The sequence below is a fragment of the Notamacropus eugenii genome, chromosome 1, assembly GCF_028372415.1.
Source record: "Notamacropus eugenii isolate mMacEug1 chromosome 1, mMacEug1.pri_v2, whole genome shotgun sequence".
In the NCBI taxonomy this organism is placed as follows: domain Eukaryota; kingdom Metazoa; phylum Chordata; class Mammalia; order Diprotodontia; family Macropodidae; genus Notamacropus; species Notamacropus eugenii.
The window spans coordinates 221331416-221346051 of NC_092872.1; the positions used below are offsets into that span (position 1 = coordinate 221331416).

A 14636-nucleotide genomic window follows, 5' to 3' on the forward strand; every position below is an offset into this window, starting at 1 on the left:
GAACTGAATCTCATTCTGCATTGGGTCAAGCAAGAGGAAAATCCCTCTTGAAAACATGGGGCAAGACAGAAAGGCAGGTGGGCCAGTCCTTGGGGCCCAGGAGAGAAAAGAATGGGGGTGGTGTAAGGTCAAGAAGCCATTAAGCAAGTAATCAGTCAAGCATTTGTTAAACACCTACTATGCTCCAGGCACACGAAGAAGGTGTGTGCACTCATACTATTCATGTAATAGAAAGCCTGCTGAGCTTTGAGGCTTTCCCAGGCTTGACTTTTCAACGAAAGACTTGTCAGACACACTACATCTCACTCTGGCAGTTTGTGAAATGAGCCTTTAATAATACCCTTGAGAACCCAAGAACCATGGGAGAGGCTTGAAATTCATGGAAACCTGCAGTGGTGTGCTGGTAGGTATGTAATGATTGGATCTCTGAAAAAGCATGGCATACTTTTAACTTTACATTATTAAACACTTTTCCCATCACTTTCTTAAACCCAGAGGCAATCAACAAAACAACTCAAGTCCTGATTTGTAGCATTTGCCAATTTCTAAGATATACTTAACTCACACTGAAAATTTAACTGGTTTCAGCAGAGTCCTGTGCTTACCTCATGGAGATCTAATGTAGGAAGACGACGTGACCCAGAAATTCTGATTGTTGGAGGATGAAGGTACCTGTTCCTAGCTTGGCATGAAACTGGTGTTGCCATAGCAACAGATTCATAGAATTACAGAGTTGGAGGAACCTCGGGGGCCATCTAGGGGAGAGCTCCTTGCCAAGGCAAACCCTTGCACAAATAAGCCCATTCTTTCCAGTTTCTCTAGCAGAGAGTTCTCTAACATTTCCACTCTTACCGTAGTCTTCAATTTCCCTTGACCTACTGACCTTTACTCCTCATAAACATCCCCCATCCTCCCTTGATCCATTCATCCCTCCTAATTATGATCCTATATCTCTTCTCCCTTTCATGGTTAAAGTCCCTGAGAAAGCCATCTACAGTGGGTGCCCCCACTTTCTTTCCTCTCTCACTCTTTTTAGCACTCTGCTGTCTGGCTTCCAACCATGTGACAGAAACTTCTCCCTCCAAAGTTACCAAGGATCTCTTTATTGCTAAATCTAATGGCCTTTTCTCAGTCCTCATCCTTCTTGATCCCTCCTTCTGCAGCCATGGACATGGCTAGTTGTCCATCCATATCTTGATATTCTGTTCTCTGAAGGTTCCAAGACACTATTTAAGTTCTCCCTCTTCCTGTTTGACAACTCTTTCTTGGTCTCTTTGGATCCATCTTCATCCAGGTTGTAGCCACTATCTGTGGTTGGTCTTCAAGGCTCTGTCCTGGGCCCTTCTTCTCTTCTCTTTCAATACGGACCTGATTATTATCTCTACAAAGATGATTCTCAAATCTGTCCAGTCTTAACCTGTCTTCTGACCTCTAGCCAACTGCCTATTGAACATCTCAAACTGGATGTCTCCTAGACATCTTAAATTCAACACATCCATTTTCTTTTCCCCAAAATCCACCTCTCTTTCTAACTTCTCTGTTATTGTCAATGCATCCTCCCAATCACCCAGACTCACAATCTAGTTGTCATTCTTGACTTCTCATGGTCACTCACCATATCCAATCCATTGCCAAGTCCTATGGATTTATAACATCGTATCTTCACAATATATTTCCTATATATATCCTCCCTGTCTCTGGTGACACTTAACAACATCCCAGTACAGACCATTGTCACCTGCTGGTTGGTCTCCCTCCCTCGAGTTTCTTCTCCCTCCAGTTCATCCACTCACTCAGATATTAAACTGATCTCCTAAAGCAAAGATCTGACCTTGTCTCACTACCTCCTCCCCCTATTCAACAAACTTCAATGGCTCTCTATTACCTACTGTCAAATATAAAATCCTGCATTTGTCTTTTAAAGCCCTTCCTAACTTGGCCACTTCCTACTTTCCTAGTCTTGCTCCTCATTCTCCTCCACATACTCTGCAATCCAGTGACACTGGCCTTAGACCAGATATTTCTCCTCCAAAATCCATGTATTTCCATTGACTGATCCTTTCCCCCCATGCCTGAAAGGAATGTTCCCCTTCTTTATATTTACCTCCTTTCTTCCTTCAAGTCTCAGATAAAACTCCAAGCAAGAAACAGTTCCCAGTTACCCTTAATGCTAATGCCTTCCCTCTAAGGTTATCTCCAATTCATCCTGTATATATTTTGTATAGAGTTATTTGCATGTAGTCTCCCCCATTGATTATGAATTCCTTGAAAATAGGGATTATTTATGCCTTTCTTTGTATCTGTGGGACTCAGTATAGTGCCTGACACATAGTAGGTTCTAAATCAATGCATGTTGACTTGATTTGACCACACCTAGAGTTTAACCTCCTCCTCTCTATATTATTCTTAACAAGGGTCTACCCAACCACTACTTGAAGAACTCTGTTGATGGGGAGCTCAATTTCATTCTTGAATAGCTCTAATTGTTAGGAAAAGTTTCCTTAAAGTTAAGCTAAAATCTACCTTTGTGTTACTTTCATCGAGTAAGCATCTCTGTGCCCTTTGGAACCAAGCAAAATAAAATGAATCTCCTTTCCACCTAAAATCCCTTTAAATACCCAAAGATGCGTGCTCATCCAACTGAGTCTTTTCCATATTGAATATCTTTAGTTCTATCAATTGCTAAGTCTTTCCAAAACTATACATAAATAACATGTCACCTATTATCCAGAAAATAGGCTTTGATATCCCACAAGTTGACTGACATCAACTCAAAATGGCAAACCATTCATAAAATGTGGGAAGATGAATTGAGCACTATGCAATCCAAATAGCATCACCCTATCCTCAGTATCCTCATCTATATCCATTATTCCTCTTACAAAGGTCTGTATTGGTGTAAATGGTGGCCAGGGAAGTTCCCTCAGGGGAGATGGAATCAGGTACATATATATGACATTTAAGGTACCCATTGTCCTCCAGGCCTAGAACATACTACCTTTTCATCTCTACATCTAAGAGTCCCAGCATCCTTTGAGACACAGACAGAGTTATGAGGCCATCTTCTATACAAAGTTTTTGCTGACTCCTTTAAGTGTTGACACTCCATTTTAAAATTACTTCATATTATTTGTTATATATTTACTATTTGCTTAATTATGTATGTGGAAACACTCAGCTCTTTGACAGCTAGAACTATTTCACTTTTGTCTTTGAATTTCCAGTGTCTTGCACATAGTAGACATTCAATAAATAAGTTGTAAGAAGCAAGAGAAGTCTTGATTTGGTGGACCATGAAGGAACAATAATCATTTTCATTCCTACTGTAGACTCTGGAATTAATTCTGCTATTAGATGGGGTGGAAGGGACCCTAAACTACTAAGTTTAGGGATTAGTATACAGTCACTTCATTACTGGTCTATGTTCTGAAATTTGTACCCCACATCCAATAACTAAGTTCTTAATCTTTAAAATTGTATAAAAATGTCTTTTGTTTTTACATAACAATCATTTCTGAATGTGCACTCTCCCCCTCTACCAAATGAACAAAATCAAAAACAACAAAAACTTTTGAGCAAACTCAATTGATAAAATAAACGCATCTGTCAGCACATACAATAATCCGTACCCATAGTCCCCCACCTCTTCAAACAAAGGAGAGAGAGTCATTTCTCCCTCTCTTCTCTAGACCAACAAAAACCACTATAATTATATAACATTCTTTACTTGTTTTTTTCTTGTATGTGTGTGACATACAAACCAGCCTACCTAACATTCCCCAAATCAATACCATCTCCTAGCTCTCTTGCATGTCTGAAATGTACCCCTCCTTACCTCTCCCTCTTAGAATTTCTAGCTTCCCGATAATTATAAGCAGTTACTTGTTTTGTTTTTCTTTTATGGGTGACTAATCCTATCTAACATTGCATAACTGAGTCCCTGTCTTTTCTAGTGAGCCCCTGCACTAAATTTATTCAGTTTCCCTGGGACAAAGGTCTTACCTCAGCCCTATAATTCTTTTTTTTTAATGTTACATTGATGTTTTTTTTTTTAAAAAATATCACTAGGGGTAATCAGAATGCATGCTGTCTTGAGGTGGGCAGAGGAGAGAAATGGGGAGAAAATTTGGAACTCAAAATCTTGTAGAAATGGATGTTGAAAACTGAAAGTAAATAAATAAAATTGAAAAAGAATTATTAACATTATTATAAAAAGCAGGAAAAAAAATCAGTTACTTCCCAATGGCATACTCCTACCCCTCCCCTGAATCCTCTCTTCTAACAAATTAAAGTAGTCAAATACAGCAAATATATTGTTGAACTTAAAATTATTTCAGGAACTGAAAGTCTCCCCCTAAATCCCAGTCCCTATACCCAGGTCTCCTTTTTCCTGACACTGGACTTTTTGCCTTTACTCCATCATCTTGGCTCCATCTCCCTCCATGGAACTTCTTGGTACCAGGTACCTGCTTGTTTGGACTTCTTCCTTCTAAAATCTATGATAACTGGATCACCTACCTGCCTTGTCCCTGCAAATCTGTGTGATTGCCAGTCAATCTCAGTTTGTTTTGTCATGCTGGTGAAGGAGACCTAATCTTAAGACTTATCAAATTTAAGACATTTGGAGCCCAGATCAGGGAGGCCAACAACCCCAATCCATTCAATTCTTACTACAAAGCCTCAAAGAGCAGTGATTTTATTGGTTTGAGTTTTTCTTTTTCAGATGCTGTTTGAGATCCATCTGGATTAGCTTGATAATCTAAGATTGTTGGGGAACTGAAAAAAATGTCATTCTCTGGAAGTCATCCTGAGGAGAAGCTTCTCTGAATTTAGCTCAGGTGGTCTTCACATTCCAGGTACACATTTTGCTGTAGGGTGAACACCAGAAGGCCTGTCAGGGCACCTGCTCTACCAGTTCAGCCTGGGAGAGTCTAGGCCACTTCTATGCCATGATAACTATCAAAGGAGAACTTTCTTGGGGCTGATTTACTGCCAAAAATCATTTTCTCCAAACATTGGCAGTCTGCTCCGAGAAGGGTGATGGCTACCTGGTGGGGTGGGGCAGTAAAAAGATCACTGGCTTTGGAACCTGTGTGACCTCAGAGAAGTCATTTAACTTAATGATAAACCCTAAGCTCCTTAAGAGCAGATTTTAATTTTTGTCTTTGTATACCAAACACCTTGCATAATGCCTTGTACACAGTACATCACTGATTGATGCTCACCCTTCAGACATTTATTAGATGTATGACCAAAGACAACCTCCTAATCGTGTTCCCAGTTATGAACCTCTCTTTTTACTAATCTATTCTCCATAGAGTTGTCAAAACAATCCTCCTAAAGCAAGATCTGACCATGCTCCTCTCCTGCTCAGAAAACTGTAAGTGGCCCCCTATTACCTGTGGGATAAAAGTCAGATTCCTCAGTTTGGCATTTAGAGCCCTTCGTAATCAGTTGCCAGGCTACCTTTCCTGGCTTATATTTTACATGACTCCATTTTCACATACCCTACTTTGCCGCCTGTTTACTATTCCTCAACTCAATATTGCATCTCCTAGCTCCTTTGCATGTCTGGAATTCACTCTCTCTTTATCCCTCCCTCTTAAAGTCCAAGCTTCCTTCAAGGCTCAATTCCTTTTCAGCCCTCTAGTGGAAATCTTTCTGAATCTCCTCATTATTAGTAGTTTCTTACCACAATGACATGACATCACAAGGCTTCTATGACTTTCTTCAAGTCCCACCTAAAATCTCATTTTCTACAAGAAGTTTTTCCTGAGCCCTATTAATGCTGGTGCCTTCCCTTTGTGGATAATCTCCAATTTATTCCGTATATATTTTGTATGTACATAGTTGCTCACATTTTGCCATCCTCCCCCATGCACACATTAGACTGTGCTCCTTGAGAGCAGGAACTGTTTTTTGCCTTTCTCTGTATCCCCAAGGCACAGATCAGTACCTGGAACACAATAGGCACTTAATAAATGCTTGTTGATTAAGGACATGGACCTTTGTTTTTGTGACCCCAGAATTTAGCACAGTTCCTTGTATATAGTAGAATATTAATAAGTATTTGTGGGGTTTGGGTTGTGTTGAAGTAGGTGCACAGATTCCCTTTGCCTCACCCTCTCCAATAGACACAGTTATCAGAGGGATGGAGGGCCATCTGGCAGCCCCTAATACATCTTCCCATTCTTTCCCCCTCCCTCCTGTTGCTGCCTACTGTGGGCTGTCATGTAGGAGGGAGAGATGGAATCAGTGATACCCTTAGGGCCATGAAATATTAATCTCCTATAGAAGGATCACTTTACAATTCAGTCTAACCCTGTATTGATCCCTGGCTCTCTAGCTCCTGACTTCTTACCCCATCCTAGTCAGGGGGAAGAGAGATCAGCAGTCCCTTTTCTAGAAGATAGATAGAGTCTACCAGAGAGATATCAGTGAATGCAGGGTCATTAAGGGGAAATTAAGGCCCAACTCCCTAAGACTCCTTCTCTGCTCTCTATGGCAAGGGAAATACTCTCATCTTATATAGCCTTTCCATGCATCTGCTCTCCTGTTCAATCATGTAAGTTGGAGAAGGTTCTCTGTGAATTTTTTTAGATCCTCCCCTGAAAGATACCCCCAGAACTTAGTACTTTTGCCTGCAACAAGCTTTCTTTCACCAGCCACCCTCAATATTTATCCTGGCTCCAACAAATGAGGGAGCCACAAAGGTCATCAGGAACAACCCTATCTCCTATCTCAAAATTCTTTTCACAAATATACTCTGTTCAAACCTATATCCTCCTCAAATATGGAATTGCCCCCCTCTCTACATGCACAAATATACATACCTAGACCCCCCTCTGTGTATTCTACGTCTCTAATAGAACCTAGACATCTTTTCCCTTTGGATCTCTCTCCCCATCCCCTCCACACCCAAACTAACACTTCTCTCCTCCCTTTACACATCCTAGCCAGATTCCCCTTGAGAGTGAGATCAGTTCAGCTCCAGGGACTTAGAGCCTGAAAAAATACTCCCTGCGATCTCCTGGGGTTTATGGAAGTCCCCTAGAGTGCCCCCCCTCCATACCGTAAAGGCTGGCTGTGGCTGGTCCCATCAGAGCCACCTTCTGGGGACACATCCTGTTCAGAGGTCTGGAGCTGTCGTAGCTCATCTGGTTGCAGGGCTTGGTACCAGGCTGGGGTGGCCCCCTCAGGGGTAAGAACAGGGCTGGTTGCCTCCTCACCCACCCTGTTCCCCGGTGGCTTCACCATAGTCCCTGGGAGCTGCAGGAACCGCTGCATTGGCGTCATCGGGCTTCGTACCTCAGATACCAAGATTCCCTGGAGACCCCTAAATCTGGTCCCAGACACCAGGTTTCCCCCCAAGGCAGACAGAGTCCGCCTCCTTCTTCTCTCCCCTCCTCTCTTCTCCCCAGCTGATCTGTGACTCAGTCCTTGCTTCAGTGAGTCCTCACTGATACTCCACCCGCCCAGGCTCCACGGAAACTCAGAAATGTGATGCTGCTATGGGACAGCTGGAGGGAGTCTGGGTAGTAAAGCTGTGGAAGGGGAGGGAGGAGAGGGCAGCAGGGGTCAGCTCCAATTTCTCCTTTTCTTCTTTGAGACTGAGAGGGAAGATTTATGGGTGGTGGGGGGACAAGGAATGTGGCTATTATTTAGTAACTAAAGTACCCTCCAAAAAGCCCCAAACAATTTATGAGGTTATGGGGGGATTGGGGAGGGGGAGAAATAGGGAGGGAGATGTGAGCAGATTTAAGAAAGGGGATATAAGAAGAAGGACAGAAGGAGTGGGGGATGGTAATGAGGGATGAAGAAATCAAGATGGGATATAGCAAGATTGGGGTAGAGATATTGATAGGAATTCTGAGGAACAGAGTATGGCGACGTGTGAGAGTAGATGACCCATGAGGAAGGTAGTGAGTCATAAAATTGTAGATCTGAAGAGATTTTAGATGAGGAGTTCTTAACCTTCTTTTTGTGTACCCTTCTCAGAATATTTTTCCTAAATCTATAATTAAAGAAAATGCTAAATTGCAATTAGAGGTTAATGAAAATAAAAATGTATTTTTTTCCTATTCAGTACACAGATTCCCTGGAATTTGTGGACTTCACGTTAAGAACTCCTGTTATCTCATTTTACAGATGACACCTAGAAAGCTTTACCAACATGAAGTCACACATCTAGTTAGTGTCAGGACTCTGGACTAGAACCCTGGTCTCTTGAATCCCAAGCCCAGTGCTCTTTCCATGGCCTTCACTGGCCTTCTTTTGTGAGTGAGCAAGATTCCTGAGAGGAGTTATTGAGTTTAGATTTCTCTCTGAATTACAAATGAGTCTAATTTCAGACTAAGGATCTAACATTATCATCTAGTCCTTTTCTCTGACCCCAGAGGGGCTCAGTGCAAAGGAGAAGGCAGGGGCATTAGACTGTGAGCACTAACCACAGGAAAACAGAGGTGGAGGATGGGAGCAGAAATCTCCCTGTGATTGCTCCAGAGGGGACCAGGGATCCCAGGAAGGACTATGTTTCATTTACAATCCAAAGGGCAGGTTTAATTCCAGCATCCTGAGAGTTCAGAAATTCGATGTTAGTCTGTAACTTTCCTCATGTGTGTTAAGTGACATCTGCCTGTCTGTCTCCTGCTGTCATGGACAGTAGAACCCTCAGAAAGCTCAATTGACTGTTTCAAGGTCTGGGAGATAAATGAGCAGAAAATACTCTGCTCCTGCTCTGCAGAGTAAAATAACCTCACCTTAATCTAAGGGGGAGATGGCAGTGGAGAGAGACCACTACTGAGGTAAAAAAAAATTATAACAATAATGATGATAATAGCTCACATTTATAAAGTGCTTGCCTTATAACAACCTGTGAGGTAGGTAACCTAGGACACTAAAATGATTTTAGGAATCATACAGGTAAGACAATTAATTTCCCAACTTGGGCTATGAGGTAGATAGGAGTTCTGATAAGAAACAGTTTCATTGGGAGGAGTTATGAAGGAAACATTCTTCCTAACTTCCCCATGACTGCTGAGGTTACCACCATCCTCCCAATCACCCAGGCTCACCGCCCTTCCTCTTTGCTTCCCCCTCCCTCTCCCCACAGCCGATCTTTTGCCAAGTGCTGTTGATCCTAGCTTTGTAAAGGACAGAATACATTCCCATATTTCCTCTGACTCCCTTCAAACCTGGACTATTTGCAATAGCTTGCTGGGTTGGTCTCCCAGCCACAAGTCTCTCCCCACTCTAGACTATTCTACTGTTGAGGTGAGTTAAATTTTTCTTATATTTAAGGTCTGACCTTATTGTTGTTGTTCAGTTGTCTCTGACACTCTACATCCCCATTTGGGGTTTTCTTGGCAAAGATACTGAAGGGGTTTGCCATTTCCTTCTCCACCTCATTTTACAGATGAGGAAGCTGAGGCAAACAGGGGTAAGTAATTTGTTCAGGGTCATACAGCTAGGAAGTGTCCGAGGCCAAATTTGAAATCAGGAATAAGAGTCTTCCTGACTTCACACACAGCACGCTATCCACTGTATCACCTAAGTGCCCCATCTGACCTTATTACCTGCTCAGTAAACAGTAATGGCTCCTTTCCCCTCTTGGATCAAATTTAAAATCCTCTGTTTAGCATTCAAAGCCTTTCCACATCTAGCCCTCCCCCTTTCCCACCTTTCCAGTCTTCTTACTCTTTACTCCTTCCTACTACCCCACCTTCCCCTTGTATTTTCAATCCATTGACATTGGTTTCTTTCCTGTTCCTAGAACAAGATACTACATCTCCTGACTCTGGGAATGTCTACTGGCTGTCACCCTTACTTTAAATGGTCTCCCTCCTTCCTGTCTCCTGGTTTCCTTGGCTTCCAGTTTAAGTCCCAACCAAGATAGCACCTTCTGCAGGAAGGATTTCCTGACCTCCTTAATTCTAGTATTTTTCTTCTCTTGATTATTTCTAATATATTCTCTACATAGCTTGTTTGTACATAGCAGAATGTTTTCTCCCCCAGTCTAATCTATGAGCTTCTTGAGTGCAGGGACTGTCTTCATCTTTCTTTGTAGAATTTATGTGTTTGGCACATAGTAGGCAATTAATAAATGCTTATTGACTGACCGAATCAGAGGCATGGACAAGATGGAGGTGTGGGGTGGCCAGAGAAGCAAGGAATATGACATATATGAGCCTTCTGGGTCCTGGGAATGGAGATTTCCACAGTAGATGAGAGCCTAATACTTTTGACATTTACTGGGGTTTGTTAACATCCCTTCACTGTTCCCTCCCCCAACTCTACAGGAACATTGTACTACTTAGACTCCGATCCTAGAAGCAAAAAGGATGTTTCCCGGGGTACGGAACCTCCATGGAGGCTGCGGGGGCGAGGCGGCACTTGAATTTGGGATTAAGTAGGGAGCACCCTGGAGGGAATTTTACTTAAGGTTTGGGGAAAGGAATAACTGGGAAGGGGGCGCATAGACTATGAAGGGCAAAGAAGGCATCTGGGAAGGAGTTTGAGTGTGGGTTCCCAGAGTCGCCTAGAGAGAGGAGTCATCTAGAAATCCCAACGCTTCAGAACCAGCCTCATTTTAGGCCCTGCCCCACATACGGTGGGGAAGATGACGAGCTCCGGGGAGAAGAACGGTGGTCCTTCTCATCAGCGGCACCTCCGTATGAACCTTGACAGAGTAAGTCCCAGCTCACGACAGTAAGCCTGGGTCAGAGGGATAGGTAAGTCACCCAGTGCAAGGCCGGGCCGCACACAATGTCCAGGGAGGATAAAAAGTAGGTCGCAGCTACAGCAGGCACTTCAAAAACCTCATCACCCCCAAGCTACCCCGCTCTCTCCACGCCCCCTACGTCACTGGCCACAACAGCTGTAGGGTGGAGCTTGAGTGCAGGGGGGCGGGGGAAGAGCTGTCCATGGTCTGCGGCTGACTCTGGACACCACGAAGACCTCGGGGTGGGGGTGGCCACTGTGGGGGTCGAGGCAGATAGGCCCCAAACAGATTTAGCCCTCGCTAGTCGCTAGGACTCTCGCCCGCACTGGCACTCAGGTATTTTACTCCAGGGATGAAATTAGGTTCTGCTCCTAGACCTCCAATCTCTTCCGCTGTTTCTCCCCAAATCTCTCCACTTCTAGATGCCCTCTCCTCACCCTCACACCATCACGACGGTCTCCAGGTACACTCCTGTCCTGGTCTGGTCCAGGGTCTTCACACAGCCTCTCAGATCTTTTGCCATCACGTTACCCTAGATACCTGACTACCCCTGACACTAGTGTTCCCTTCCCTCCTCCCCCAGCAGGCCTCGAGGTTTCCTCCTGCCCCAGGGTCCTCATTTACCTCCCTCTAATCAGGTCTTTAACTATCCTCCTCACTGGGTGTCTTCTTTCCCCAAATCTCCATCCTACGTTCCTTTCTGCCAAGGCACTGCCTGTTCCACCAGACCTCAGGTTTCCTTTGCCCAGGTTGCCTTATATATTACTTCCCACAAAGCCTTGCCCTATACCCTTCTACACTTCATATCACCCTCCTCTGACCCTACATCTCTTCGCTCTCCTGTCTCCAGGCTTATCCTCCCAGAGTCTGGCGCCCCACTCTATAGTGGCAATATCTTTTCTTGGTCTGGACCCTGGGTCTCACCCTATACCTCTTCCAGCCCTCCCTGTCCCCTTTCCCGGTCCCAGATCCAATCGGGTCATGGGCCTGATTGGGGCCGAGATCTAGGTTCCCCCCAACCAAGGAGAAGGAGGCCTCTAATGAAGCTGAGACAAGGATGCCGGGTGAGGACAGGTGTGAAGAAGGGTTCAGTGGCTCCTCGCACGGTGCAGAATTCGGTAGCAAATCTAGGGGCAAGAATGACTGCTTCCTTCCAAGAGCTGCTTGTGCAAAGCCATCCCCCTCGGGCCCGATTTGCCAGAGGGGAACTTGGTTGGTAGCCCCGCCCCCTCCCCACAAATCCCGGGCCCCGTGGCCAGGGAGGGGTCCCTCCTGGAGCTGGGGGCCCGCATCCCAGCCTACCCCACCCCATCCTCCCGGGCCCCGCCTCACCGCTTGTAGTCGGAGGAGAAGATGCCGCCGCTGGCCGGGTCGTGACCGTATTCGGGCTCCCCTAGGCTGGAGGAGCCGCTCTTGTCCTCGCTGTAGGCTGGAGCGGCCGACATGGTGGTCAGGGTCTGGGGAGAGAGGCCGGGCCGGAGGAGGCTGAAGGAGGCAAGGTGTGCCCAGAGATGCTGGAGCAGGGATTTAGAAATCCAGAATCAGGCTGAGCTTCTTAAAGGGCCAGGCTCCGGGAAAGGAAGTGGAGGGGGGAAGGAAGAATGGGGGGAGGGGTGTGGATCCTGCAGCAGGCACCTGGCTCCTCCCTGCCCCAACCGAGGAGCTGCGACGTCATCCTCACGTGAACAAGGAAACCCCCCTCCCCAAAGGGTGTCCCTTCCTCTTAAAGGGATAGAAGGAGGTGCCCAACATTGCCAACTAGGGGCTTCCTCACTCATTCCGGTGAGAAAAGGGGAGCGAGACCTTGGGAAGAATAAGTTATCCGCTATCCTATGATCCTGGGAGGAGGGAGGCGAGGGAACAACCTGAACGGATTAAGCTTCTAAGTGTGAGAGGCAGTGCTATGTAGTGACGTAAGAAAGATGGGATTCGAGTTTCACCTCTGACACCTGCTTGGCTGTGTCACCTTGGGCGAGTCCTCTGTGTTCTAGAGTCTAGACAACTTTCTGAGACTTACAAGAGAAGGTCCTGGCCTGCATTGGCGAGGGAAGTTCCCTGGCCTGAGAGTTCCCTAAAAATGAAATCGCAGGTCCTCCTACCCCTACTTATCACTTAGCCCTACTGTGTGCTACGTACTAGGGATATAAATAGCCAAAATGAAAAACAGCCTTCAAGGGACGGTTTTCATCAATTTGCATTCATCCTTGAGAGGCTCATCTTGTTCATTAGAAGTGACTGGGGGTTATCATGGTATAGGATTCTGGACCTTTCTTCAATTCCTCCTTGTGTAGTACCAAAAAACCTGCTTTATACAAGGCTTCCTGTGCTTGTCAGGAAAATCTGAGGATTTAGAGCTGGAAGGCATGTTCAGAGTCTTCTAGTTCAATTCCCTCATTTTACAGAAAACCAAGACGGCATATGTGCCGTCTCCGAGTCACCATGAAAACCAGGCACTCACACTCAAAATTTAATTCTCTTTTACTGGAGTGGAGGGGTGGGGATGGGGAAAGATGATGTTGACATTTAGGATTCGTTTTCCTTCCAGGTTCGATGTTTAATTACCTTTGGATCCAGTCCTAGCTCATTGTTGGTCTCTCCCTACCAGGTTGGAAGGGTCACTACCTCAGTTTCCCCAGGTCAGGACCTCCCTGAGGACTTTGCTCCTGTATACCTAGTGAGGGTGTCCCCTCATTAGACAAGGGAACTCCATGGGCCTCCCTTCCTACACAGGGCTTTTCTGGGCTTAATGTATTTATTGAAGAGTGAGAAGAGCCAAACCAGAAGAATAATTAATAGGTCTATTGATTAGAACTATCTCAAAAACAACAAATTTGAGTCAACCATACCCTTCAGTATAGAAGGTTGGAAAGATTCAGGGAAACAAAGAGGTTATGGGTTCTAGGTTCATGTCAATATTCACTTGTGTGGGGCGAGGATTAAAATGGGCAAATAGTGGAAGGTAGAGGGGTTTGTAATCATTGATACTCTAAGGGTAGAAATGGAGCAGGAAGACTCTTTCCCTCCCTCTTTCAGTTTTCATTTCATTTTTCTTATTTTCTTTTGCTCATTTTTGTGTAGTGGAATTCGATACAAATTCAAGGAAATTTTATATTAAAATGAATGGAACTTTATTGAATTTGAAGTTGATTTCCTGAGAGAATGCAGAGAAGAGAATATCATGTTTGAGTGGTGAGGGCCTAGGTTCAAGTTATGTCTCTGCTTCTTAGTCCCTGTGTGATCTTGGATGGATTGCTGGACTTCCCAGGGCTTCAGTTTCCTTGTCTGGAGTAGAAATCTCTTCTGGCTTTAAATCCTAAATTGAAAGATAAAAGAGATGTATGGGGACAGACAGAAAACGGAGGTGAAAATGTAATCAGTTCTCTGAACTTTCCTCTTCTGAGTCAGGGGACTTGGGTCCCATATATCCAGAGATTAAGGGACATGGAAGATTACCTAGTCCAGACTTGTCAAACTTGCTTCCAACAACAGTCCAAATTAAAACGTAACCAACCCCCAGCAATCCTTCTTCATGACCTGTTTCTATTTGGGTTTAATTGCTTGTTCAGTCGTGTCTGACTCTTCATGACTCTTTTCAGGAAGACCGGGAATTCAAATGCAGTCTCTGAGAAAACTGCTGTTTGAACTTGGGCAAATCACTTTACCTCTATTTGCCTCAGTTTTTTTCATCTGAAAAATGGGGATAATAACAGCACCTCCCAGGATTGTTGTACCAAATTGAGATATGTAAAATGAGATTCAGAAAGTGGTTAGCCCAGTGCCTAATGCATAGTTTATTATTATTATTACGAGGCACATTTTATTTTAGGATGAGGCACATGGACTGGAAAATGGGGAGATCCTGAAAGGCATAGGATTGGGAGGGGCATGTTAAGAGTTGGAAGAGTACATCATGGAA

At 44.6% G+C, this 14636-nt stretch overlaps 1 protein-coding gene across 3 annotated transcripts in view; it reads right to left on the bottom strand.

The window, feature by feature from the left end:
* Positions 1–12288, bottom strand: part of AP3B2 (adaptor related protein complex 3 subunit beta 2) — a 52906-nt gene extending 40618 nt beyond the window's left edge. The window contains exon 1 of one of the 3 annotated variants that reach the window (XM_072627853.1): positions 12053–12288. In XM_072627853.1, coding sequence (XP_072483954.1) covers positions 12053–12165 — 113 coding nt within the window. In that variant the 5' untranslated portion in view covers positions 12166–12288. Of the gene's footprint in view, positions 1–605; positions 817–7072; positions 7335–12052 lie in introns of those variants that run through there. The other 2 variants (XM_072627869.1, XM_072627861.1) reach the window with 2 other exon arrangements.
* Between the last annotated feature and the right edge of the window lie 2348 nt (positions 12289–14636).